General features: G+C 45.0%; 1 protein-coding gene across 1 annotated transcript in view; it reads right to left on the reverse strand.

The window, feature by feature from the left end:
- The window catches only part of KCNB1 (potassium voltage-gated channel subfamily B member 1), a 121,165-nt gene extending 93,900 nt beyond the window's left edge, over nt 1-27,265 (reverse strand). The window contains exon 1 of the mRNA XM_054391940.1: nt 26,699-27,265. Within this exon, the coding sequence (XP_054247915.1) occupies nt 26,699-27,265 (567 nt within the window). The remainder of the gene's footprint in view (nt 1-26,698) is intronic.
- Nucleotides 27,266-27,554: the final 289 nt, after the last annotated feature.

The raw sequence follows: 27,554 nt of genomic DNA on the forward strand, positions 1-27,554 counted from the left end.
AGTGCAAATAGCAATGTCTGCCCAGCAACCACCTGGCCCCACCACACATCCCTGTACCATTGCTCTGGATAAAGAGCAAAACACAACTGGTATTTACAAGGCAAGAAAAGTCTCTGAGGTTAAGGCTTATGGGATAGACCACAAAAAGCAAATAAGCCAGACTGCTGGAAGGCTGGGAAGAGCCCAAAGCAGGGAGAATGAAACTCAGCTGTACCTCACAGCAATCTCAAATTCAACAGAAAGGTCCTAAAAAAACAAATCAGCTTGTTTGGATGCCTAGGTGAGGGAAATGAGTGGTGATTTCCTCTCAGGGCTGCTCATCCATGATTAACCTGTCTGGACACTAATGGCTCCCATCCTACTGCTACTTCCAAAAATCCACTTCCACTGACACTGGTTCCATTTGCCTGTCCACTGCTGACCGTACCAGCAGCAGAGGATGGGGCAGGATCTGTTCCCTCTCCACTGTGCTGTGGCATGCTGAGTCAGACTCTGTGTGGGGAGGGCACTAGAGGCCAGGGCCGTCCTATCACCCTGCATAAGGACCCTCCTGAGGTGGGCAATTCGAGCACACAGACTCTCTCAAACCCTGGTTTCCGGAATACGTCAGAAAAGTATAATTAAGGAGCCCTCCCCTTCTGGTGGAAGTCTGCTTGTGTCAACAGGGAGACGGGAGTATTTAGCAGACTTCTTTTTCCGTCCTGCTAATTTTAGCCCCTTATATAACATTTCTTTTCAATACAACCCAGTTTCTGTATCCCACTGACGGAATGGCACTTTGCATTTGTCTTACACCAGTGCCTAAAATACTCCCCAGAGTCCCAGGGCTGGCTCTCTGCTCCCCACCAGACACACGGCCAGCTCTGTCCACAGCAGTCTGAGATTTAAATAGATCAGCATGCGGGGGGACATGAAGGCAAAAGGGGTAATGATGCTCTAGTGGAGCACCACTGAAGGAAGGAGTAAAACTCAGCTCCCGCCCATGCAATCCTGGGATCCTGACTCCAGGCACCCCCATACAAACACCAGCAGAGCAGAGGGTTGCTCGTGTGGCACCTCCCCAACCTGCACATGCTAATGCCTGAACCTCACAGAACAGCAGGGGTTGGAAGGGACCCCTGGAGATCTAGTCCAGCCCCCCTGCTCCTAGTGAGCCCGGAAGCTCCACGTGCAGACTCTTCAGGTTTTAGCCATTAGTGCAAATTCTCTCAGCCCCTTTCCTCCTCTGTCTCCAGCTGTCATCTTTGACAGGAAGTGGTTCTTACCTTGCAAAGTAAACCTCAAAGTTTCATTATTGAAGCTCCAGAGCACATCAAAAATACATCAAAATAACTCAAACGCCCTTTGACGGACCATATAAAGTTTGCAATTAGCATTTCAAAGCCACGATCAGGCATGGAAGGCAAAAGCAAACAAAGCAGCAGCAGACACCCAAACCTGTCAATTATCCAGCTGATTTTTTTGCAGAAAGCTTGGAGAACTGCAGACAAAACTGCCTGAAGCCAAACTCATCCCTGCTGTGACACTGTTGAACTCAGTGGCTTTACACATGTGACAAGTTTTGACTTTTTTACATAGTTTTTTATGTGAAAAGTTTGGACACCCAGCACTGCACTGCTGGGCAGACCTGGAGTGCATTGGTGTTACACAGCTGCCAGGTCAGTGGTGGTTGGGTCAGTTAACTGGTTAGAAAGTAAGTTCTCACTACTACTAAGGGAAAACAAGTTGCTGCCTGCAAGCAGAGAGAACTCTACGGAGATGCCACTGAAATGACATGTGTAAAAAAGAGTGTCAGCAGTGGGAGCAAAGCGTGGTGATTCCCTGTGAGAACAGGCTCTTCCCACACTGCCGGCGTGGATCCGCCCCGTAGCTGAGATGCTCTCCATGTGGGGAAACTGCTGGGTTCCCTCTCCCTTCAGCTCCAAACTAGTGCACAGGCAAACACCTCCCCTGCATGGCTTTGTCCTTCCCTCTGTATCCAGTCAGGACCTCTGGTATCCACCAAAGACTTCTAGTGAAGCTTTGAATAAATAAGGAGAACCTTAGTTCACTTTACAGTAATTAATCTAGGGGACAAGGCACTAATTTGTGAATGCTGGGGGCATTTATCTTTTCCTCAGAATAGATGTTTTGCTGTGAAAGTTACACCCTAATCCAATAAAAACCAAAGCCCTGTGCTCATCCTATACTAGTGACTGGTTTTAGCAGCAGTCTAGAGAGGAAATATTTTCCCTGCAGCATAATGGTGCGCTCCTCTCCCCTATTTAGGAAAGTAAAATCCTTCTCTCATTCCCAGCACCTCCTGCAAAGACTTGGCAAGAAGACAGCGTTACCCAGTCTTCCTGGGGTGACCCCTGCTTCCTCTTCTCCTTTCTCCTAGAGCGATAGTAAAGCCTTGGGCCTGGGTGCTTGAGCGGCACCTCATGAAGTGGGCTCCTAGCCCAGGACTACCTTAAACACCTCCTTAATACAATAAATTATTCACACAGTCTAACGCTGACCTTGGCAGCTGATCCTCTGAACAAAGAGGGTGAGTAAAGCCCTGAAGAGGTGGAACCAGCCATGGTCTTTGTGATGGTATTAGACATCGTGAGGGAAATCATCACAATTGCTCCGATGTGTGAATTCAGCAGAGCTGATTTAAGTGTTGGCAGAAAATTGTTTCCATCATACTCTTGAACTGTTTGGCCTTCCCATTGAAAATGGCACCAAAGGATATTTTTCTTTCCAGCTACCTAAGTGTCAGCATGCAGTGCCACATCCTTAGCTGGCACCAACCAGCATAAACCCACCACGCACCACAGGGCTGGAACCACTAACACCAGCTGAGAAGCTGCACAACAGGTAAAGAGTAAAATGAAAAAAAGGGATTAAACATTAAAACCTCTAATATCTTGCAGGTTGGAATTAGAATAAGTGCCAAATTAGTCTTTTCCTTTCACAGTAGCCTGCAGTTTTAGATTAAAATTACGGATAGCATGTTACATATTGCTGTTAACAGCTATAATATTACCACATAAAGACTGTAATCCCTAGGTAATCAGGTTTTGGTAGCCAGTACCACCCAGCTGGCTCAAGAGGAGCTGGAATGGTCTATAACAGTTTGGGATTACACCAGAGGTCTCTCCAGGAAGAGAGACCAGAGTAATGCCAGCAGCTCAAAAAGGATGAGCCATGGAATAGGAATACAGGCAGCAAATTTGGCAGAGGAAGCACTGAAGGAGCTGAGGCTCTTCCACTGCATGTCCAGCAGGGCAGGGACTCCCAGGCAGCAGCAGAGCTGGTGGATGAGCCAAACCCTGTAAGTAGGGCCTCCTCACCTGCTCCCTGACCATGGTGGAAGTACCATGGGTTATTTGGGGTGCAGGGCCAGTCTCTGCTCATACAGCTGCAAGCCCACAGGGCACTGGAGCACTGCCCCAACCTCCCTCTGTAAGGCTGTCCTTAAGGCAATAGGAATATTAATTATAAGTGCATTATGCCAATGATTGTGGATTTATCAGCAAGGGCCCTTAGCATAAATCTGAAGTCTCCTGACAGACTCTGCCATCACTCCTTTCTGCTCCCATGCTTAGACAGTGAGGATTTGGGAAGGAGTCAATGTCTGCAGGGCAGCTTTCCTCAAAACATCTGCTCCTAGCCAACATCAGAAATATCCCTTGGTCTCTGGTATGACAATATTTATATTTCTTAAAATCTACATCTTTATTTCTTTAAGCCAAAAGTACTTTTGGTGCACAGAGAGTCTCTCCTGTAAGGGCAATTACCCCTTGCTGCCATCAGCATGGTGGAGGGGGTGGACAACAGCACCAAGCTTGCTCCTCACCACAGAGCTGGAATCCAAGCATGCTCAAAGTGGATGCCTGGGGCTCACAGGTGGCAGGGACCTTCTCTCCCCACACACATCAGCAGCATTGCCCAGGTTAACACTGCATGTTGCAGTTCTGCTGGGTATCCCAGTACCAGGCAAGCTAGCAAGCAGCAGGGCAAAGAGCAGTAGAGGGGCCACAGTGGTTTGTTTCTCAGCTGAGAGGTTCTTATTGTGACAACTGAAACACCAGAAATGAATATGACACAGACAGTGTAGTAAACATAGCAGAAAAATTATATCCCTCTGGATATATGTTATATTTTGAGAATAAACTGAAGAACAAGGCATTCCTCAGTTTAATTTATCTCCCGTGTTTGCCTGGGGTAAAAATACAAACCCCACAAGCCTTATTTTCTCATTACCATGTAACCTGCTTTTATGAAAGTTGAGGCTAAAGCAGCCCTTGATAACCTTGGTCCCTCAGAAATTTTCAGAGGTACAGACTGTCCACATATTTTCTTCTCTGCCTCTTCAAAGAGATCTCTTGGGAGGGATGAAAGGTCTAAACTGATGCCAGCAAGCTGGTAGTGCCACAAGTGCCCCCTCATCTGAAGTTCACTTACCATGCAGTGACCAATGCACTTGGTTTGCAGATCCTGAATCTTTTAACAAGGATAATACAAGGTTGCCCCCAACTCTGATGCTGTTTCTGAGGAATGGAGAGTTAAGTTCCTCCTTCTGACTTTGCGAGGACTTCTGGGACCCAGTGATTGTGCTGACAGCTATCTGATGCTACATGTACCTGTGTCTGCTGGAAGCACCATTTCTGCATTAAAGAAAAAGCCCAAGGAAGTCCAAAATGCATATGAGGAAGACTAAGATGTGGTGAAAACAAATCTATAGGCAGCCCTTCTGAAACCAAAACTCCATGCTTGCTGATCAAGGCTGTCTTATTCATAACTGGGCTCATTGCCAACTAAAACTCAGAAATTATGTAGACCAAAGTGAATGCTTTTGCCAAAATATCTGTTTCAGCTGTTTTCTAACAAACTGATTCTGGGTTCAATGGGCTACTGTGGTCAGTGCACACAGGGAACCAAACCTCTGTGAGGAATCAGGTTTAAAGTCAGCCTGAGCTGGTAGGGAAGCAAACTCCCCTGCCCGTGGTTTTGAGGGAACATTGTCACCTTCTCCCTTTCCTGATGACAAGAAGCTATGAAATCCAAGGCTTTGATGTCAGGATCCCACAGGTTGCCAAGGGGAAAACAGCCTATTGCCTAACAGAGACTGAAGAACAGGACTGCAAGGCAGCAGAACAGAAAGAGGACAATTTCACAGCAAACATTTCCAGATTCATGGTTGCAGCCAAACCATTTGTGGGGTGTGTGTGTCTGTGCATGGGGTGTCAGAACTCCCTTGCACTTCCTTGGCTGAGGGAGGCAAATGCAAGCCCAAACACAGCAGTTCAGTATTATGGGGGTTTTATGGGAGCTGAATTCCAGCCTCACAGCTCCTCTAGCCTCTCAGTTAATATTTATAAAGCTCAATGCTCGTGTAGTACTGTGAGAGGGGAGGAATATTAAGCAGAAAGTCCAGAGAAGGGTGGTTCAGGAGAGCATTTCTCACTCCAGGCTAAGCATTGGCGAGCTTCCCGGTTGCAGTGGGACAAATGAGAGGATCAGAGGCAAAGTTTTATCCCAGGGCATTTTAATTCAGGCCCCGTATGCAAGTGTGTCTGCAGAGATAAAGAGCAGCCAGGACAAATCCCAGGGAGCGGTGGCTGAACCAGAGTTAAACACTGCCATGTTCTTGGAAATCAAGCCAAGGAACTGGACTTTAGGGAAAGATCAAAGGATAAGGGCATCTCAATGACTTGTTTCCTTTATGGGTTGGGGGATTTTCTTGAAACCCTGATCAGAGTTGCAGGAGTGGGGCTGTGTTTTAAAGAGGTGAGCTGGACAGGCTGCCCCTCCAGAGGACTCTCCCCTGCTCGGCCCGGAGACGTATTAACTCTGTCTAAAAGAAGTAGCCACGTCATGACTCATACTTTCCACTCCCCATAATCCTTTCTCTGCAGGGTGCCGACTTAAGAGTTTTCCTCTGACTTCAGTTTTATTGTAATTTATGCACCTGCTTTGGAAGAACCTTTGAAAAAAATCTGACAGTGGAGGAAAAAGAAGCCTGTTTCATCTGTCTGACGGACAGGCTGAAAACCCCCTGCTGCAGCAGAATTCTGCATTACCAGGAAAACAGCATCTTCCTCTGTAGCTTTCTACCAGGCTGTTAGTAATCAAAAATAAACTACTAGAAATCTTTTGTCTGAAGAAAGGCAGAGCTTAAGGGAAAGAAGCAGCAGTTCAGTGGACTCAGAAGCATGCAGCTGACACAAGACAGAGCAGACGCCTTTCTGGAAAACATGCCAATAAATTATGCACAAGCTCATGCTTTAGGGCCTGGATCTCATGCCCAGCTCCCAGTAACACCACCAGCAGCTGTGCTGGGTCCCACATGCTTCCCAAGCCTCCAGAGCCAAGCATGAGGCAGTAGGTACTTCTGTAAAAGGATTTTTTATGGGGTTTTGGAAAGGTCAGTAACTAAACTCTGCATTTTGACATGCCTGTTGTTTTAGGAAAAGTGACTTTTTTTTTTTCCCCACAGTGTCTGGGTCTGAAATGGTGAAGGCTACCTCTTCAAAGCCACTTGGAGTTGCAGTTTTATATGTAAGAGACTATGTCACTGAATCTAAAAATCTGCAGGTGACAGTCTGTGAAACTGTCTCCATCCAACCCAGATGGCTCCCCAGGTCCACAGTCAATGTGGTTTATGCCTCACAACCTCTCTGCAGCCTCAACACAACTAATTCCATCTGATTCTCCCTGCCAATCACCTGCTTTCAGTTGAGTGGTTTCCTCTGCCTGCCTTTTGTTGACATTGGCCACCAACACCTTGGGAAACCAACATAAAGAACTGTTCCTGAGCTTAAACACTTCTTGCTCTATTTCCAGTTCCCTGCTCTGCACATTACTGCAGAAAGGAAAATATAAACTGCATCTCCTCACTGGTTTCTTTAAAAGCTCAGATCATCTCAGAGGACAGATCTCACTACTCCTATCCCACAACAAAGAGTTCCCAATGGAAGCTACCTCTGAGTGTTCCCACCCGGCTCCACACCAAGCTGATGCCTTCTCTGCTGAGATGCATCCAGCCTTCTGTGAACCACTGCCCAATACATCCCCCTCAAATAAAATCTTGTCCTAGAACCGTTCCTGCCTCACACAAGACACAGCTGTAAGCTAGGAAGATTTCCTGGGGCTGCTGTTCAGTTAGCATTGTTGTATATTTTCATCACAGATCATCAAGAGAAAGAGCAGCAAGTGCACGATGTGCTGGAAAACCAAACAGTTCTACTGCTGTCTTTCTGGAAGCTTTTAGTAAATAGCTGCATCTGGTTCTAAGTGTACTTTGTTTTACAGTGGTGATAGTATTTACCTGCCTGATATGGGGCTCTCTGTGGTTGTTAATTAAGAGAACATTGATTATGGCTGACATTTCATTTGGGGCTGCTTTGTACCTACAAATGAATGGTGCCTCCGGGGAAAATTATTATTTCTACTAGAATGCAAAGCTAACAAATACATTAATAATAAATACAGACCCCCTTTTAAAAAAAGCTCAGTATATCCAATTCACTTCTAGAAAGCCATCTTACCCAGCTGGAAATACATAAATGATTCAAAATTGCCAGGGTGTTAAGCTATTTTGGGATATTCCAAACCCAAGTGATAATATCTTGGTACTCCTGTGATGGATTTCTTAAGTGTTAATCCTCCTGCATACCCTCTCATTCTGCAGTCAATGAGTAGTTCTCCTCAGAAAAGCTCAGGAGCCTTTATCATCCATCACCTTGATGACTCCAAATATCTTTTTAATAGTGCAAACCCCAGGAAATGATTTACACCTATATAAAAGCATGAAATTTTAAGCATACTCCTTTTCCTGGAACTTCCCTGAATATTAATAATGGGAAGGAGACATGGGGACAGTGGGAAGAGATTTATAGGTTTGCCAGTCTACATTAAAGACAGATCCCATAAGTAACGTCTCCAGGTTACCTCTGACCTTCACCATTCTTAGTTCTGCTGATACAAACACCTTACTCCATAGAAATCACTTTGTACCACTGAACAGATGTAAAAGGAGCAAATTTGGTAGTATCGGCACTTCTGTTCCCTTCCCCCAGCTGTGGGGGAAGCATTCACTTGGAAGTCTCAATTATCACCCAGCTGTCAGCACTATAATTAGACCAGTTGGGTCATTTTGGTGTGTTATTCACCCCAAGTAACAAATAACCTGCCGTTCCACCCACACTCCGTGCACCTTTCCAACCGCTTCGAAGTACGCAGGCAGGCTGCCTGCCTGTGCTGTACCACGCAATGAACCTCTGCTGCTTTGAAAAGCCTGGTGTGGATGCCAATTGTGGGCACAGCTCGGGCAGAAGCAGCTCATACCTTCTGCCAGGGGTAAAGGAGAGAGCTTGCTTTGGTTGTTTTTCCTGTAACACAGACCTCGAATTAAAGGCTTTGCTCAAATGCTGCCAGAACTGCTAGCAGTACTGGGAAGGGGCTCTGTGGGGATGAAGATAGCCATCAGCATAGAGTTTCCTCAAGCCTTTGCCAGCACATGAGATACTGTTTATCAGCCCAGAGCCCTGGACCAGCCCAGCACATGCTTGCTTCTTATTGTGTCACATGAAATGCCATAAACCACCAGAGATCTCTGTAAATGGCAAGAGAAATACAAACAAGACCAAACCACATGTCTTAGCATTAATTCTGGTATGACATTGATTTCTGAACCCAAAGAAGCTTTCTTTTACTGGAGATATCATCAGAGGATCATGGAATCATACAATAGACTAGGTTCAAGAGACCTCCAAAGGTCATCTAGTCCAACCCCCTCTGCAGTAAGCAGGGACATCCTCAACTAGATCAGGTTGCCCAGAGCCCTGTCGAGCCTCACTTTGAATAAGTGGCAATCAGCCTTGCAGACCAGTTGTATTGATGAGTACAGCTTAAGTCATTCATCAGAAAACCAGATCCCTTTACCTAACTTACTATTTTACAAAGAAGTCATCTGGCCCATACGTCTGCTGCCAGGTGACCATGTTATTTTGGGTTAATGTGCAGCAAGGTCCCAGAGCGCCTGTGATGGAATCATTCGCTGCAGAGTGCTTTTAGGAAGCCCTCAATCACAAACAAAGTAGCCTTTGCTCTCCCCAGTCTCCATGGCATGAAATGCACAGTTGAGGAGTAAGCTGTCTTACACAGAGTGCACCCAAACACAGCACCCTGGGAAGTTAGTGCAGAGCTGCTGTATGGTAAACCCAAGCCCTGGCTTCTAGCAGCACAATTTCCAAGCCCAGGCAAGCCTCAGCAAGCTCCCAGCTAAGCCCTTATCCCTGCCTGAGGTCTGACAGCCACTTGCTGTTGAGAAAATACCATAATTGCACACCAGGCATTAAGTCTAATGAAACCATATTGATTTTGTTGTTAAGGCCCATGTTTCTAGGAATGCTGGTCTACCAAGATGTGTTTTCCAAACTGTACAGAGACAGAAGTGCAGAAAAATCTCATTAATGATCGAACAAATGGCCCAGCAATGCAACAGTGTGTGTTCCAAATTCAGATCCTAAAGGTAACATGTTTTGATGTGCTCAGCACCTTGGCTCCTGCTTGGTTGTGAATAGTTTTGAATGGCACTGGGTCACTGCTCATTAGATGCAGCTTTTCTCCTGTACCTCTCCTAACAAAGGAAGGAGACAGCTGGCAGTGCCAAAACTCCTTTGTACATGAGCACTATGACTGAATGCCTACAGAAAATGGGAAGGATACTGAGGAGGGAACAGCTGTTGTGTGAGAAGAAGGAAAATTGCTTTATTGTGAGTGGTTTCTGGCTACAGAGCTGAACAATGCTGAGCAGGGATTTCATACATGTAGGACTGTCCAAGTGGAAAATCTATGCCCAAACCCAGTGCTGGAATGATGGCCCCTAGAATAACATGAGATCATTTTCTCTCCCTTTCCTGCCTTTTTCTTTAATTCCTTCAATATTTTTCAAAGGTTTTGAAGTGCAGAGTTGCAAAAGAATGCCTAAGAGATGACCTGAGGGTGAATGATGAGAAATGGCAAGTTTGGGCAGCTTGGAGGGGTGATAACTCCTGCAGCCACCGCTGGATATGAACACCTGGAAGAGGAGGACAACAGAATACCGATGTCAGTCCAAGAAAAGACATCAAGAAGAGAAAATAAAATGGTGGCTTCACTCAGCACTTGAGGAGAGGAGATAGATAATGGGGCAACAGAATTTATCTTCATCTGCTCTGCTGCCTTTTCATAGGCCAAATGGGGCCTTGCTGCCATTTCTGTTGCTAAGAGAGCTTGCTGGTGATAAATCTCTCCTTGACGTTCTTGCCTTTCCGTGTTACCACAGTGCTCTAGATTGCCTCAGTAGACATCCAGCTCTTCTGTGGCACTGATCTGCTTCAGAGAGAGCATGAGCACACTTTTAGTCAGCTTTGGTGGGATGTACACACATTATGAAAGCACACACTGAGAGTGAATCCTACATGCACATGCTTTGCTGAATTGGACTGGAATAAATTAGCAGCAGAGAAATTGCATTTAAAGATCTGGTGTGGGTTTTTGCACCTGGACACTACTGTTGTTTCCCATAAATCTCTCACAGATGGGCAGAGAGTAGGATTTCACTGTCCAATGTCCACAGACAGCGTGGTTTCTCCAGCAACCTCTTCATCTCAGTGTAGGCAGAAACCATGGCAAACATTGACTGTCTTTATGATAATCACTGCACAAAGACTTGATGCCAGCTACCTAGAGAGGCTTTAGGCATGCTGGGGAGGTGCTGCGCTCCCAGATTTGGCCATTCACTGTCTTTCACTTCCATGAAATCAGCAGGGCAATAGCTTTCCAGCACAGCCTCCCCCAGGAAAGTCTCTTTCTCAGAAGACAGCAGACTTTCATGCTTACGGTCTAAAACACAAGCATGCAAGAGCACACTGTCCAGAAGGAAAACAGACCCTAGGATACATATTAATTCCTGGTGGCATGAAGCCCAGGCAAGGTTGCTGCTCCACAGTCAAGCTATAAATCTGTCCAAATAGGATTCTGACTGTGTCTGCCTTGTTTATATTGCAAAATTTTATGGCCATGTGATTCTTCACCTGGAGAGGAATAGTATCCCTGTACAGCCAGTTGGGATTGAGATTTATTGTCTGGTGAAAGAGACCTCGATGTTCTCTGCAGGCTGGAGAGCATCTGTGTGTGCTGGCTGCTGGCTGCAGTGCTCCTGGGGCTTGGAGGCTTTCCCTGAGGCCACTGCTCAGCTGCTGCCCCTACAGCAGGATCCTGCTCTGGAACTGCTTGAAAGTTCCTGTAAAATTTTTATCCCTTTCTTTTTCTGGGGAAAAAAAAAAAAAAAGCTACAGAAAAGCAGAACAGTTTAAGCTGCTCTACCTCTACCAGCCTATTGATATAATTGCACTCCTGAAAGGGCATCCTATTCCTTCACCCTGGTGAGAAACCTGGCCCATTGCAGAGCTGCTGTTACATGGATTTCTGCTTCGAGAGGGCTTTTGCTATACAGTTGGGGAGGATATTTCCAAAAAGAGGTTCTCCCTGCTTCATCCCACTCCTTTCCAGCAAGACTAGCTTTGCAATGCTGCCAGGAGAGAGAATCCAACTGCTGGGTTCACCAAGGAGAGGAAAGGACTTGATCTGAGTGTGGAATGAAGACAGATGGCTGAATCAGAGAAAATACAGATTCCCTTGCCCGTTACAGCCACAGCTCACAGCTCCTGGGCCCAGCACTGTCACAGTTAGAGCCACAAAAAGCAGATGAGACTTTAACAGTCACAGAGGGTGCTAGGACTCAGGCTCATGAGGTGTTGCACTGTGGCCTACCAGGTTAGGACGCTGCCGAGGGAGGTAGTCACCTTTCACCTGCTTTGAGCCCTGGCCAAGTGTGTACAGCACATGTCAGATGGGCACCAGCCTGGGTGGGTGGTTTGGCACTGCCTGCATGGGAGGTTGGGTGTGGGAAACACTTGCCTGCTGCTCAAACCTGACCTGGGAGTTGGGAAAGCTACTAGTGTCAGCATGCCTCAGTTTCCCTGCCTGCAAAGTGGGCTTAGGCAGACTCCTGCAGAGTGCTCTGTGATCTCCTCAGGAGGAACACCACAGAAACTGACCAGGGCAGAGAATAGCATCCCCTGGAGATAGGAAGGATCCAATTTCTGCAAGCAGAAGCAAAAAAGCATCCAAAACGACAAGGGAAAAAAATTGCAGATTGTTGAACATCTGTTCCACAGAAACAATCTCTCCAGGCCTCATGGATATTGCAGATGCCACATTAACCTCAAGCACTGAAGGATTTTACTTGGAGGAGAAAAATGTCCTTATTATCATAAAATTTAGCCAGCACACACTGCTGCCCTCCTCAACAAAATGGTCCTTTAATTGCACCATAACTTGCTCCCTCTCTGCTGCATGCTTAACAATGAGCAGATGCTTAAGACTTGTTGACTTCAAGGAGACTACTCACATGCTGAAAGTTATGTGTGTGCTGTTTCCTCACTCTTAGCAAGGTTTTCATTTTAACCTCTGTCAAGATCCAATCAAAGGGTCATCTGGATTTGAGCATCATCTATGCACTAAGCAGTGTGGGAGAATCTGTTCTGATGCTCACTCTTAAGAGAGAACTTAACACAAGGGCAGGGGAAGGCATTCTCCATTCCTTGTTATTATGTGAACATATAGCTCCAAAAATCTCCATTATGTACTGAGTCCCAAAGGGAAATATTTGAAATAATCCATATTCATTAGAGTTTTTAATCCCTCACACACTAGAATTCAGTGGGCTGCTAATGAAGATGACAATTAGACAGCACTTCACACAAAAAGCAAACCAGAACAGGTGCAGAGGCTGGAGAGCTGCCATGCTTGCTCTCTGTTCTTTGGCACAGGGCATCATTGCTTTACTTAAAATGTACTGAAACATCCCAATAGTTTAAAGAGTCAGTCTGAAGGGAAAAGGGGTGACATTTAAGATTAATCATTAGCTGTTGACCACCTAAGACGCTAAATCAAAAAGGTGACAGCTGGCCAAACTCAGCTTTATCTCTGTTCCTTCTGAAGAACACAAGCAGAAATGATGCTGTACCAGCAGGGCATGAAAAGACAGACTGTGTTTATTTCGCCCCTTGAATGTACAAGTACAAGGCAAAGAAGTGGTGTCCAAAGGATTTATATCCTACCAAGACAAGCCTGGAAAAAGCAAAGAGAGATTTTGCATCTTTTGCAGATGTTGGTCAAAGGCACAAGAGAGAAAAATCCCCTTTTGGAGTATGTGCAGAAAACTCCCAGTCAGGTCATGACCCCTGATCTGCCAATATCAGCCATGTCACTGCCCAAAAGGCCATCATCTCAGTTTGGAGTTTAATCCCACCTGCACAGAGGGAAAACAGACTAGGACAGTATGACCCCATGGGATCATACATTCCATTCAAGGACATTAGGCTAAATTTTGCCTCACTGGACTCACCAGGACTTTGAGAAGGACTGCAGCAAGGAGGTCAGAAGTAAAGGACTTTTACTGAAAGAAATAGGCATTTTAAGAGGGGGTTGCAATGCAGAAGGTCATGGGCAGGAAGAATGAGCCTTTTACCAGCTTTATGGTAAATTCCCCCCCAAAAATGCCAAGGAAAAGAAATATTCCAGTAAGAAGGTGATCATGTAAGGAACAAGGGATGAAGTGATAGCAGAGGTTTGAACTGATTAAGGACCTTGTGGAAGAAGGTTAACAAAAAGAAAATAATAAAATTAGGAAGCAACTTGATGCTTAGTTTCCCTTCGGATATAGAGTCATTAATTACTGATGAAAAGGAGCTGATTTGCTGACCAGTTGCTGACACAACTGCACAGTATGCAATGATACGTCTAAGTTGCAGACAATTATCCTGTTTTTCCACACACAGATTAAGTAATTGCTTCCATAAACCACAAGATACATTTGCGTATCCAGCTACCTGATTTGCATGCTAAATCACAGCAACTGCCTGCACCGTCTCGCTCTTCGGCCTGCCTTAGCACACATATGACTGCCAAGGTCTGCTCCACTCAAGACCACAGATTACACCTGGGTGGAAAGTATCAGCAAGGCGCTGATGTACTGCAACTGGCACGGAGTTCCTGGGGGAACACCTCCCAGCTCCTCCAGGATTCGTTTATAGCAACAAAATCTGTGATGCAACCAGTTTAGGTGAATTCAGCAGGGACTGCCCAAGCAGTAACTTTGTCTCCATAGCTGCCTCACTCAGTGTTTTGGAGATCATTTTTTCTGTGCAAGAGGAGGATGACCAAACAGGTCCTTCAATCTCTCACTGCTTTGCACAGCTCAGAGTCCTGCTGAAAACTGGGATCTCAGTTTAAGTGAACAAATGGTGGTGAGGGGAGCTGCACAGTTGAGGAACAGGCAGAGGAATCCCATCCTTCTGCTGCTCCTCTTCAAGAAGCAGGATGGTTTGGTTATGGGCTTAATAATTATGGAAACCCCATACCTTTCTACAGCAGTTTTTGTTTTCTCTGTAAAACATCTTAATTACTTGTTTTGAGGTAGCATATATAAGCTGTGAATCAGGATAGTGTCACTCTTAGTACTAGATAAACATCAAACTGAGAGGTGGAACTTCCTACAAAGAGTTTATGAATTAAATAAATATCACTCCTGGAAGTGGCATCCCCATGCCCAAGTTATCTGGATCCTGAAGAAAGTTTTCCAGAAGGCAGCACAACCTGAACTATTGCACAGTCACTTTTCAAGGAGCTCTTAAGAGCATCTTTAAAATAGCTGCTAAGACAAGTGGGTTTTATTCATGGCCACTCATTCATAGCTATAAACTTTATCAAATTCCTTTAGCTTAATGGGCATGAAAAAATAATGGCATTGCTCCTGCCCCAGTGTTCAGAGAGGAAAGAGAGACCAGCTCTCACTCTAGTGCGACCTGATGTGCTTTCCCACCATGATGAAAGTCTCATGTTTCAGTAGGTAGGTGGCATATGTGGAAACTGGCCTTGGTCAGGGTTGCAGGTGTTAAACGAGACCTTTCCTGGGATTGCAGGAAGTCTAAAGTTACTCCTATAGAATAACACTGTGTGTAAACACAGACAGAGAGCACACACACATCAATTAGCAAAGTGAAGTCTGATATCTGACATGATCTACAATGCAGCACATCTTATGTTTGGTGGGAATATCTCTTTACTAGGACAGCCCAAAATTGCCCTGTTGAGCCACATATGGGAACTTGGAGTCAGGAAGGAGTCAAAACACATACAGTGACCACTGGATCTGTCAGTATCTTCAATGCCATGAAGGATGTGAGGTTCTTGCTCCTGAAAAGCTCCCTTTGGTAAGATCCGCTTCAATCAAGGCAGAGCTATTAGATCCCAAATCAGTAAGAATCAATCAGATTTCATGCACACCACATCTCATCCGCTTCAAATTTACCTTGAGGGTTCAAAACAACAATAGGCAGTACACCTAGAGTCAGCTACAAGCCCCAAAACTTTGTCAAAATTAGCCACACGTGAATGTCAGTCAGGACATTTTGCATCTCCTCCAGAAGGCAAAACTAGAGGTTGACATATATGAGAGCTCTTATGGTATCAGAAGGTCTTCAACACTTCTGGGAAACTGGTCTAAACCACCTTCTTATAGACCCTCCCTGCCAAAAGTGACAGAACCTATTCAATACATCACAGAAGCTGGCAGGTGTTTAACACTGCAACCCAAACCTGCTGCTGCCTGAGCCTGCTTTCCATGTAGTAACAGGTTATGCATTTAAGGGATGTGGCTTTCCTCAGCTAAATGCTGCAAAACCTGCTGAGATCAATCGCATTCTTACCTGGGGAAGATTAGAGGCTAAGAATAACCACGTGTCAACTACAGTTTAATTCAGCTCACTGGCAATAAGCTGTAAAGTGAGTGGGCATCTGCTGCCAGAACATTGGTATTTATTTGTTTTTGATCTCTGTTCTACCCTAGCAAGAGCTATGCTGAGGCCAAACCCAGTCCTAAGTGACACCAGTCAAAGTAATAGATGCTCATGCAACTTAGTCCAAGGGCTGAGGGGAAAGACCTAAGGTGAGCTCTGCAGTTCACCCTGTGCAGGACTTCTTGAAGCTTTATGCATGGAAGGATGAGAGCTAGATTAGCTCCTTCCTTTGCAAAAACACTCAGACTGGGAGCTCTCCTGTAGCAAGGATTAGTAAACTCCACTGCTGAGGCTGCTTTACAGAGAGCCCTCTGCCACCAGCTCCACTGTTTTCAACCAGGGACACCAGTTCTGCTGCCAATTGCAACTTTCCCCTTGCCAGCAGAGGTGATATAGTGTTGGTCTGAAAAAAATCTCCTAACTGCTATCTTCGGCCTGTGCCCAACACCAGTCAGCTTCAGATGCAACAGCACAGATACACTGACAGGCAGACTGGTGGATTCACTTACAAAAGACAGCTACAAAATGCTGACATCTGCTCCAGCTTAGTTTACCTTCCTAGACCAGGTTTGCTCTTGCCTGTATCTGGAAGATTTTCTTATTTACTATTTCTTCTGCACTGCCACATTTCAGTGTAGATCGATAATAATAGTTACTGCATGAGGCAGTCACAAGGATTACTTAATTAGCGTTTGTGAAGCACTTGAAGATCTTCAGATGAAAGGAGCTAAGAAACGCAATGTATAATTATTATGTATTATTAATAAACTTCTGGCATATTGACAGGAGAGGAGACACCACTTTGTTTTCCCCTTTTCTTTTATATTCTAAAAAGACTTAAATTTTATGTCATGAAAGACAGATTTACCAAAAATACACAAAATAAGTAAACAAGGAGTGAAAGCTCCCTGTTCCACCACTGAGGCTGGCTTCTTCTGACAGCAAACATTGCTTCAAAAAGTGACTTATGTTCCTTTTCTACACAGACACCTGAGGAACTCTTAACTTTTTGAAATGGTCAGGCATGAAGAAGCACAGGGATGTTACAGCAGTTACTAATGGTGGAAGTGGTCAAATGCAGCAGTTGAGTTTAATGTGTGACCACGACAGGCAATAAAAGCTCACAAGGCAAAATAAGTTGTGCAGAGCAATAAACGGACAGTTTGAAAAACAGAAAAATTGCAGCAATGTGTGTGAGGTTTGTTCAGAGCTGAGAACACGCCAGATGCAAAGAAGCTTCCCAGAAAGATGAGGAAACCCAGTCTGAGATAGATTCCTGGGCAGTTTCATGGAAGCATGAGACTCTTGTGCGTTACAGCTGCCTCTTGAATGCTTATGGCCAGAACACAGCTGCGCTAGAGAAAAAGTGGCCCAGGGATTAGGGGTGGATTATAACTCCATTCCTTGCTCTGTCACAGACCCTGAGAAGCCAGTTAGTTCCACTGTACCCTCTCCAAGCACATCAGGATAGTTGCACTGTTCTCCTTCTCAAGAAAACTGGGAGGACAAACGTGTTACGATGCACTCAGATGCCAGAAGAGAGAAAGCCAGGGACAACCAGACGCTGAATTGCTGCAGAAAAGGTTAAGACTGGACACAGTCATATAAAAGAGTCATTGGAACAAGGAGTTGTGCTTGGTGCTTTGTGCCACATTGTTTTTCCCTTCCCAGGTTACATTACTATCAGATACCATTGATAACAGCCAAGCAAAGCATACCTGGCACATGGAAGAGATTCCTTGTATCATGGGAAGGGTGCTTACCAGAGTTCCTCCCTCTACAAAAGATTTTAAGTAGTGAGACTGAGACAGACCTCTTTGCTTCCATCTTCAATTCATTCTTTCAGTAAAATGAGCATTTTAAAAGATACTCACAAGGAATCTTAAGTATAAAACTAAATTTAAGTATAATCATGTTTTAGAAACATCATGTCCATCAGTACCAATGAGAGAGCATTTCTGATATTTATGCTGTTTATGCACTTAAATGAGATTTACAGCTCCAATTTTTTCAAAAATGAGCAAGAGCAAATGGACTTAAATAAAATAAACCAAAACTAATCTGTGCTTTTGGCTAGAGGCTGCATAAATCCTAGTTCAAACAGCACTGAATAAGGTCAGCTCATAATAACTGCAACTTATTATGTACCACATAAAAACTGAACTATAAAATTGTTATTTCCATTTGTTTGGACTGTTCACCCAGCTTGTGTTACTGACATCAGTTTTTTATCATGAGACGGATGTCTGATGGATGTTGTCAAGATGAGACTCAGGCACCACAGGTACTTCAGGTTTTGCTTTGCTATCAGTTTCTCTTATCAAAACTCACATTTCAGACACATGATCAAGAAGCAGAGTGGTGAGTTAAGGCCACCTTCCCCACACTGCAGTGCCAGCATCTCAGGGTATGAGTCACTGAGCATTCACAGCCCTTGGACCAATAGTCCACATTGCAGGACCAGAATAGCTGCAAACTTCACCAAAAACACTCACAGGAATTACAACAGTCCTGTGAGAGAATTATGAATGGGGAAAGGGGAATGTTCCTGAATCTCTCATTATATCTTCAAGGCCAGGCTGAAAGGAACCTCTAAACTGCCAAGAAGCTCCTACTCTGATCTTCTCATTCACACTGATAATGTTATCATCAAAGATGGCAATTGCTTTGAGGAGATACTACTCCTGTGGAATAATGTTCAAGTTGTTCATTATGCTTGCTGTGCCCAAAGAGGAGCTGATTGCTGGGATTAGTTCTTAACTGAAAGTAAATATCTTCCTTACAGAGCTTAATTTTGGTGCAAAGGAATTCTCACATGGAGGAGCAATTTTAATGCAGTGTATGTGCATCCATATCAATATAGACTGCATGGGCTATGCATTAGGATTTAGCATTTGACAATACAGATTTTTGCAAGTAGTCTAACATCTATAGTCTTGCTATTCAAAACACTTCATGATGTCCCCTCTCTACAGCCAAAACTGCACCAGAGAGCACTGAAAGTGCCCCAGGACAGACCTTCTGCTTTTACACCTACCAGAGGAAAACTTGCAGTTTTCCTCTACCTAATCATTCCCCAAACATGATAAAGTTTTCTAGGACATTCACATGCAAGTTAGGCTCATTTATGTAGGAATGCCTGTGCTGAAACAAAGAGAGGTTCAACTTCCCACTCTTTCCCCTTAGATAAGCTGTCAGAGGGTTGCCAGCACCTTTCCCTGTGCAATATCTCACTGTAGGCAGCTGGCAGGGGCTGCTGGAAGCTCATCTGGACCATTAAGGTGTACTGGCAACATGGGACAGGGGCAAGCTAGGGTCTCCCCACAGCCCTACCCTATCCTTCCTCACTGACCTTGGGCAACGATCACTACTTTAAGATGCAGATAATACACATATCAGAGGTTTGTCCTGGCCTTAACTAATCCATCTTTTCAAAGCACTTTGAGAGCTTTGCTTGATGAGCACTGACATTGTAATACTCACCTGTTCCCATTACATTCAATGGGATTTTTACCCTCCACAGAAACAGGACTGAGGCTGCTGGTGTTATTGGGGGACACAGAAAAACAAATGTACTTGGGATATTTAAATGATAATGTTTTGGGAGGGGATATGGCAGGCACAAAGGCATGGTGCCTGCCTAGGGATGGTGAGCACTTTTCTAGGCTTGCTCTGGAATAAAGAGTAGATTTTTTTTTTCATTAAAAATCAGGAAGACATCTCCCTGAGTCCTACTGGTGAACATGTTCAGCTAGTGTCAGGTTGTAAAGCAGAGAGGGGAAGCCAAGAAAAGCTAGGACAGCAGAGAGAAACCAGAGAGCAGGCAAACTCACAGGGGAAGCTTCCTAAAAGGTTTACTTTTGCTGTACTGAGTAATTCACCAGGAGGTGAACATGTAGCTACTGCCCCAGGGACTAAGCTTAGGGCAAGGTCATCTTAAGGATAAAGAGTGGCAACGTTAAAGCAGCTCAGGCATGACAGTTAAGTGAGGGGGTGTGGGGCAGTGCTCCCTAAGCAGTTGCCAGCTCATAGGTCCATGGCACAGAGCAATGCAGAGCCGATTTACCCACTCAGCCCTTGAAGCAGTTTTGCCCCACAAGGACAGCGACCTCTGAACCTGAACTGGGATCTTGCTGCACCACAGTGCAGTCACAACACCTGGGAAGCCAACCCAGCCTGTGATGTTACTGAGCCTCTAGATCTTGAAAAGAAACTGGGAAACCATCATAACAGTAAGGGTCTGATCCTCATCTGCCCTAATGTAGTAGAAGCAGTGACAACATATAGCTGCCATGTAAAGCTTCTTCAGAGAGGCTAATATTAATGTCTTGCTCACATTCACTGGCCACATTGTGCCTCTTCTGTTGTTGCCAGACATCTCCATGGAGTAAATCATATTGACTGTGTTTATTATAAGAACTAAGTGATCAGCTGTGAACTTTCTTTGACGTAAATATTTTGCCATTAGCAATGATAAATAGCAACGTTCATGTTGTAAAAGTAACATCAGATTATTCCTCTCCGTGAGGGCATTTACGTCAAGAGAAATCAGAAGAAAATTGTGATCTTCAGGATCAAGAGGAACAGGCAAAAGCAGGAATGTGATGGTGAGGCTATTTATCCCACTCTGTAAGAAGAGTTAGAAGAAGAAAAAGTTTTCCTTAAAAAAAAAAAAAAGTGAAAGGAATTGATTTTTTTCACCCAGCTTAGGAATGCCTCTGCATAGCCAGCTCTGAGCATCACTGCAGTCAGAGCTCACCTATTGGGCACAACGAGCTTGGCTCAGAAGCACGTGAGTGCTTTGCACAGGTACCAGCCAAAGCTGCACCCACATGTGAGCATTACACCATGCTGGCATCTCCTGGGAGGAACAGGCCCAGCACACTTCTTACAAATCCCATAATTGCTAAACCTCTGCATTTACAGTTGAACAAAACACAGACTTTCCATTCTTGTGAGATTTCCTGCCCTTTTGACTGGAGATGCTGGCACCTTAAACTGTGCCTGCTCAAACCATTTTCAGGTAGGAAATGGCAGGCAGCTGCCTGCCTGGATCCAACAGCTGCTCAGAGCAGCAATAACAGGTCTGGAGAAAGGATCACCCTTGAAGGGTGAGGATTTAATCTGGAGAGTTTAGCACAAGCTTCTTGTTGGAAGATGCATCCCACCCAAGAAATAACATGCAATGTTGCATTAAGGACGTGAGAGACTAACAAGTCAAAATCAATGGCCAGGATGTCTCCCATGTTGTAGGGACTTCCAGTAACATCCTTTAGAGCCAGGAAAGAATCAACAGACCTAATTACCAGCCCGGCAATATTACTAAGGAGTATTTTTCCTCTCCCTCTTAAACTGGGAGGCTATAATGCAGAGGAGTTTTGGGAACTGGCAGCACAGCAATACATTGTGGGAAGGTCATCAGTGAGAAGCAAAGGACACGTTGCAGGGAAGTGAACATAGGAATTAGGGGTCCCCAAACAAAAGATTTAAGAAGTCCACTGGAAGGACAAACAGAAAGGATCTGCAGGATGAAAAAAGATTGATACAGAGCCACAATTGTTTATGGGTCCACAGGACAGTGCTGTGCTAGAAACCCAGCAATAAGCTATAGATCAAAGTGACAAATCCCTAAACCCAGGGGAAAGACTTTGGAATGAGGCTCTACTTTTGAGAATCTCCAAAGGCAAGAGTTTACTTTGGATGAAGTGAAAGAGTCTCCTATCTATAGCAGAAAAGCCAAAGCAGTAGCTGCATCAGAAAAAGGAGACTCACAAATGCAAGCAAAATATGGACAATCTGACTTTACAGACAAAGTTAACATCTGCCCTGTGATAGAGGTCTCAGAGACAGACAAGACATGGCTAAGATGTGAGCCCTTCAATTAGGGAGAGAGGTTTCCTCTGCTGAATGCTAAATTCAGGCAGGTTTAGAGATGAATGAAAATTGCATGCCATAAGGGAGGGCCAGGAATAGAAAGCCCATGTGGGGGAAGAACGCTCTAGATGTAGCGAATGCATCTCCAAGAGGCTTTATCATTCTTATTTTGTCACTACTATCAACAATAATAAGGAAAAAGCTTACAGAGCAACCTCCCCAATCCCTGAGCAATGCATTCAGAGATTAGCAGCAGAGAGCAGTGGGCAGCTCAGGAAAAGCTGTTCAACAAATGTAGAGGCATGCATAATAAGATTACTGAATTGGAGATGCATGTTTTCAAGGATAAAAGAGATATTATTGCACTGGCAAAAACATAGTAGGAACAGGGGAAAGGATGAGAAATAGCCTGCCAGAACAGAGGGATTGCTGCAGCTGAGCTCCCACCAGGACAGGGACAAGTGGGAAGTGGAGGCAGAGAGGAGGAGAGGAAGTGCACATCCTATTTGACATGCAGATATGCAGAGAAGCTTTTTGCAAAGTGGGTGATGTCATCATGTTTTTCTCAGCCTTCAGGACAGCAAGAGAAAAATAGATGAAACCAGCACATGCAGAGGAGTCTGTAAGATGAGCAGACTTCGCCCCATCCCCCCTCCCCCATGCAACACTAATTGCTCAAATATTGATTGGGGAAATAATTTGTAAGGGCTAAAAAAAGAAAGGACTTCTTTTCCTCCTAAGAGGCAAAAAGGGCAATGTTCTTGCAGAGTTGCTGGAAAGGCCCAGGTAATCAGAAGATTTCCAAGACTATAAAAGTTAATTAAGATGTTGAGTTGGTCTAATTTATTATTTGTTTATTCTGGAAAGCATGGAACAACTGCAGTCTGTGATTTTTTTCATGATGCCGTGAAGCCTAGTTGGATTTCCTGCTAGGCTGGCTGTCCCAAGGAGTAGGAATGTCTCACCAGGCAGGTAGACCCATGTGGCTCTAGAAAACAACCACTACAGGCTATGCTTTTGACAATCTCCAAAGGCTTTTTTCAGATGAAGGGGAAAGTCCCTTACATATAGCAGAAAAGCCAAGTAGCTGCATCAGAAAAATGAAAGTCACAGATACAATCAAAACATGAGCTTTGGAAACCCAGGGCTGCTATCTGGGTTGTGGGTGACAGAAACCACCTGCCCAGGCAAAGGAAAGAGTAACTAAGATTAAAAGCCCAAACCAAAGTGCTGGAGAACTACTGCCCTGAGATGGACACTAAGTCCCAAAAGAAAAACAGCAGTTCCTCTTGGCTTCTGGAGAGCAGCTTTACTTTTCTGAGGAAAACTATCACACAATAAAATGTAATAGCTACTCCAGAAAATACCTGCACCTCATCTTCACCCAGGGTAAGCCCAGACAGAAGTGAGCACCAGAGAGAGTCATCTATGGTTAAAAATGAACGTTGCAAGTACACCAAAGTACAGGAGGAATGCTATTTAAAAAAACCACCACACAAAACCCAACCACCAAACTGTTAAGGGAGACTGGAAGAATGATAAAAATAAGCAGGAATATGCAAAAGCAGTGACTGAAGGAAGAGGAGGAAGCATCCACAAAGACTGCAGTGAGTATTTCTCAGGGATATGCGGGCATATAAAGTCACAGGAAGCAGGAGAAACCGATCCTTTAAAGTATCTTGTAAGGCTGGAGAGAGAGAAAGGAAGAGCTTTATTAAATAACTGCCTGTTAATTGTTGTGGTTTTGTTTTCATTTGTGAGAGAGTCTCTCAGTCCTCAGTTCTGTGCATAGGGGTTTTCCCATTGGGCAAGGTGAACACAGAGGAGTATGGCACAAGCAAGCACCTCCAACTTCAATGGACTTGTGGGCAAAACTCTTTGAGTGCCTGTTGCACAGTCTGACCATGGGGAAGGGCTGGGGTGCTGCCCCACAATTTCATGGCACCTCACACAATGATGGTGCAGCTTTGGTTACAGCTGCAATGGACTGCAGCATCATAGGAAAGGAGCAAACACCCCTCTCTAGGGCTGGGGTCCAACAACACAGCAAGCAGGGGCATCACAGTTGTCTGATGCCTGCCTCACTGCAGAAATCTGGAGGCTGTCAAAGAGTGGGTATGATAAAATCTAACAGTATTCTTTCACATGCAGGGTGAGGCACCACACATAAATAAGACACTGCTTGCCATGAGGTGGTTAGTTTAAAACCCAGACAAATCAGTCAAGAGATATGGGTAAATCCCCAGTATATAAAAGAACATAATTATATAAAAGAACAACAAAAATTAAGGTCTGAGAGATTGTTTGGCTTTCATTTGAATGCTGTTCTCCACCTTGAGGTGCATCACATGCGATTCTTTCTTTCTTTTTTTTTTTTTTAATATCAACCACGAATAGAAAACAATTTGCTCTCAGGATTTAACTGGTCCCAGTATAACCATAAGAAGTTCTACAGTAAGATGTTATGGAAGAGTCAGGTCGGGTGTTGTGCAAAAATGTTAAGTTATGAGCAGGAATAAGAGGAAGGACCCTGTGCTTGTGCAGAAGTTAGATCATAGGGCATGGCTTACAGAGGGACTGTGATGAATTTGGGTGAGAACCTGCATTTGTAGACATTTCCTAGACTTCTTAAAGAAAACATGAAGGGAGAATGTTTGTTACATTTGAATGGAAAAAAGCTTTACACCAGGTGGCACAAGTCTGAAGAAAAAGAATAAACAAGAGTAGCACAGATTTCCCAGCAGTGATTTCAGGTCCTTCAGAGACAGTCATTAAACCTCAGAATAGTTTACTTTGTTCCCTTTCTAGAGGAACAGTTTGAGCTCCCAGACCTGGCAAGACAGATAGAGTCTGGCTTTAGGAAAGGTGACAGAAGTTCCTGGAGGCTCATGGCCTCAGCAAAAGCGCTCTGCTGAGCAGACAGATGAGGAAAGCTGGCCAGGAGCTATCGGGCAGAGACTCATATTTAGAAAATGCAGCCTGAAACAAAGTCTGGGCACAGCTGGGTAGGTCAGATAACAGGTCAGGCTGCCAAGTCCTTCTCCCAGGTCCTTCCATCAAAAGTTGAAGACTAGGTCCAGCCTGTCCAAGATGTGAAATAAATTCTCGTGAAGGTGATCAGAGCAAAGGGCATACTCCGGCATGAAAGAAATGCTATTCACCAGCAGGGAGAAAATTGGATGAAGAATAGGCTTAGCAGATCTTCTGTCCCTGCCTGGTAAGCTAATTGTTCATCATGCCCATTTTCCTTGCTACACTTGCAATGAGTAGCAATCTGTGTTTGGGAACTGCTGGAATATTTGAGGTCTGAAAACATAGAGTACCCTTTTCATTACTGCAAAAAAGTCACAGAATGGTAGCTTTAAATGGGAAGGGTAACAACACATTGCCATTCACTTTCAATTAATCCAGAGCCTGCAATGCTGAATTCACTTACTCTGAGAATTTTCTCAGAAAATGAAGCTGGAGTGTATTTAATTTATAAATCACAAAAGGCACTTATTTGGCAAGAATGACCCCTGCTCACATACAATAAATCATGAACATCAACAGTCTCTAATGGATTTTGAGTCAGTGCCACAGACAGCAAAGCCTGGGGCCTGTGTTTCAGGATTCCAGGACTGTGCCAAAGGAGCCTTATAAATGATTAATGCGTTCAGCACACTGTCATCTGTGCCATTGGAGAGAAAAAGATATTCTGGGGCTCCATTTGTCATTAAAAAAGTGATAATCAGTTCAGCAGCTGACCATGCCTCTCCCTTCCCCTGCCAAAATGAGCCATTTAGCTCCACACTTCATAAAATCCCTTTCCCAAACTTTCAGACATGCTTTTGGTTCATGATGTGCAACATATTCACAAGAGAAAAGACTGGGAAAGAGGTAGTCTGCTTTCATAAGTAGCCCACCAAAGCCAGACTTCCTATGGGATGGAGATAAAGTTTGCATTTGCAAATATGTGTACAACAGGGATGTGACATTAGAGGTAGTCGGGGCCTTGTTCTACTTCTTTTCCATAAAATGATAACAACAGTAGTAGAAAACTCAAGTTTTTGTCCCTGCTGCTCAGTCTCTAATGCTTTTCAGTTATTCATCCCACAGTTTCAACCTCTTCCCCTTCACTTTTGTCCCCATGGTTACTGAATCACTGTGTTCATCGAGATTTTCCTCACTAAAGAATGTGACTAACATGAGACAGCTAAATTACCAGAGCCAACTCTGACACCGGTTTCTCCTAACATGGATCTTAGCTTCCAAATATCTTCAAATAGATCTGTTGCACTGGCACCAACTTAAGAGTAAGCAGCACTTCAACTATTGACAGAGACAGAGCTGCAGTAGTATTGCACAGGAAGACGCAATAAAGGCTGGAATCAGGTAAAGGATTAAACTCCAACACCAGCTTCAGCAAACCCACAGCATAGGATTGCACAATACAAACAACTAAAAGGTGTATTTCACCATAAAACTTTAAATTAAGCTCTAGAAGGGAAGGCATTGTTTGCTGACTGACCCTAGGTCTAAGAGTTCAAGTAGATTTCCACTTCTTAAAAGCCAGTTTGGTTAAGCAGTAGGAGGCACACATTGTAAACCACAAAAATGTTACAAAATGCACCAAGACACTGGAGAATTCTCACTGGAGAATAAGTTTACAACCTCCAGCCACACGAATCAGTGTATGCTGACCCACAGGCCATTAAAGCTGTTCCTACACTGAGCCTCCTTGGCTGCTACAGTGAAGCTCAAACCAGATCCTTTTCAAACTACTGACAAAAGATACACTAAAACTTGTTTGCATCCAAGGTTTTCTACACTTTATTCACAGCACCCAACCAGCCACAAGTGCCTAGACACTAAATCAAGTATAGCAGGACAACACCTCCTGTAAGTGTCACCAGTCATAAGCCGACATAGACAAGACTTGAGAAGAAATGTAGAGGTCTTACCTTGGCCGCTACGGAGGAGTTGGGCTTCTCCAGGAGGTCCCAGAGCTTTTTCCTTTTTTCAGCACAGCAAGTGTTATCAAATTCCTCCCCTTCCCTTTCCCTCAGTGTCTCAGCTTCTCTCTTCAGCTCCTCATTCATCTGCTCCTTCTTCTGATGGTAGCGGGCCTGGCAGCAGGACTCCAGGTAGATCTCATCCACCCCCCAGTAGTCTAGCTCCTGGCTGAAGGACAAGGCGCACATCTCCTCCATCATGTGCAGCTTGCCAGTACGGTAGAAGTTCAAGATTGAGGTGAATGCCCCGGGATGCCTATCAAAGAAGTACTCATTCTCCTCCAGGTTGTAGTCATCACAGATCTCCATGAGGGAGTCGTGTGTGTTGCAGTCTCTGAGCTTACCCAGCCTGGTCCGTGGCAACCTGTCCAAGGTCCGCCAGAGAACCTCGTGGGCCAGCCCCCCCACGTTGAGCTTGACCCTTCGGGAGCAGGCCTTGCTCCTGACGATCTCTGTGGGGTCCGGAGGCAAAGAGGTAGTAGAGCGAGATCCATGCTTATTCATCCCCAGAGGCATCGCTGGTCCCCCTCCGTCTGGATGCTCCAAGGTGCAGCGTGGGGCAGGACACTGGGGGACCGACTCTGCTCACCTCTCCTTGCCCTCCATGCCCCAGAGCTGTAAAAGAGGCCAACCATGGGTCCCGCTGCAACCGGCCGGCGCCCCGCGCCCCGCGGCCTGATCCGCGCCCGGCCCCACTAATCGGCTCAGGGGGCGGCGGCGCCGTCCGCCTGGCGGTGCTGAACCGCGCCTCGGCGCTCGCTGTCCGCGGTGCTGAAGGCCGCCCGTCCCCACGTGTCGGCCCCGC

Source organism: Indicator indicator, chromosome 24 (assembly GCF_027791375.1).
Source record: "Indicator indicator isolate 239-I01 chromosome 24, UM_Iind_1.1, whole genome shotgun sequence".
In the NCBI taxonomy this organism is placed as follows: Eukaryota; Metazoa; Chordata; class Aves; order Piciformes; family Indicatoridae; genus Indicator; species Indicator indicator.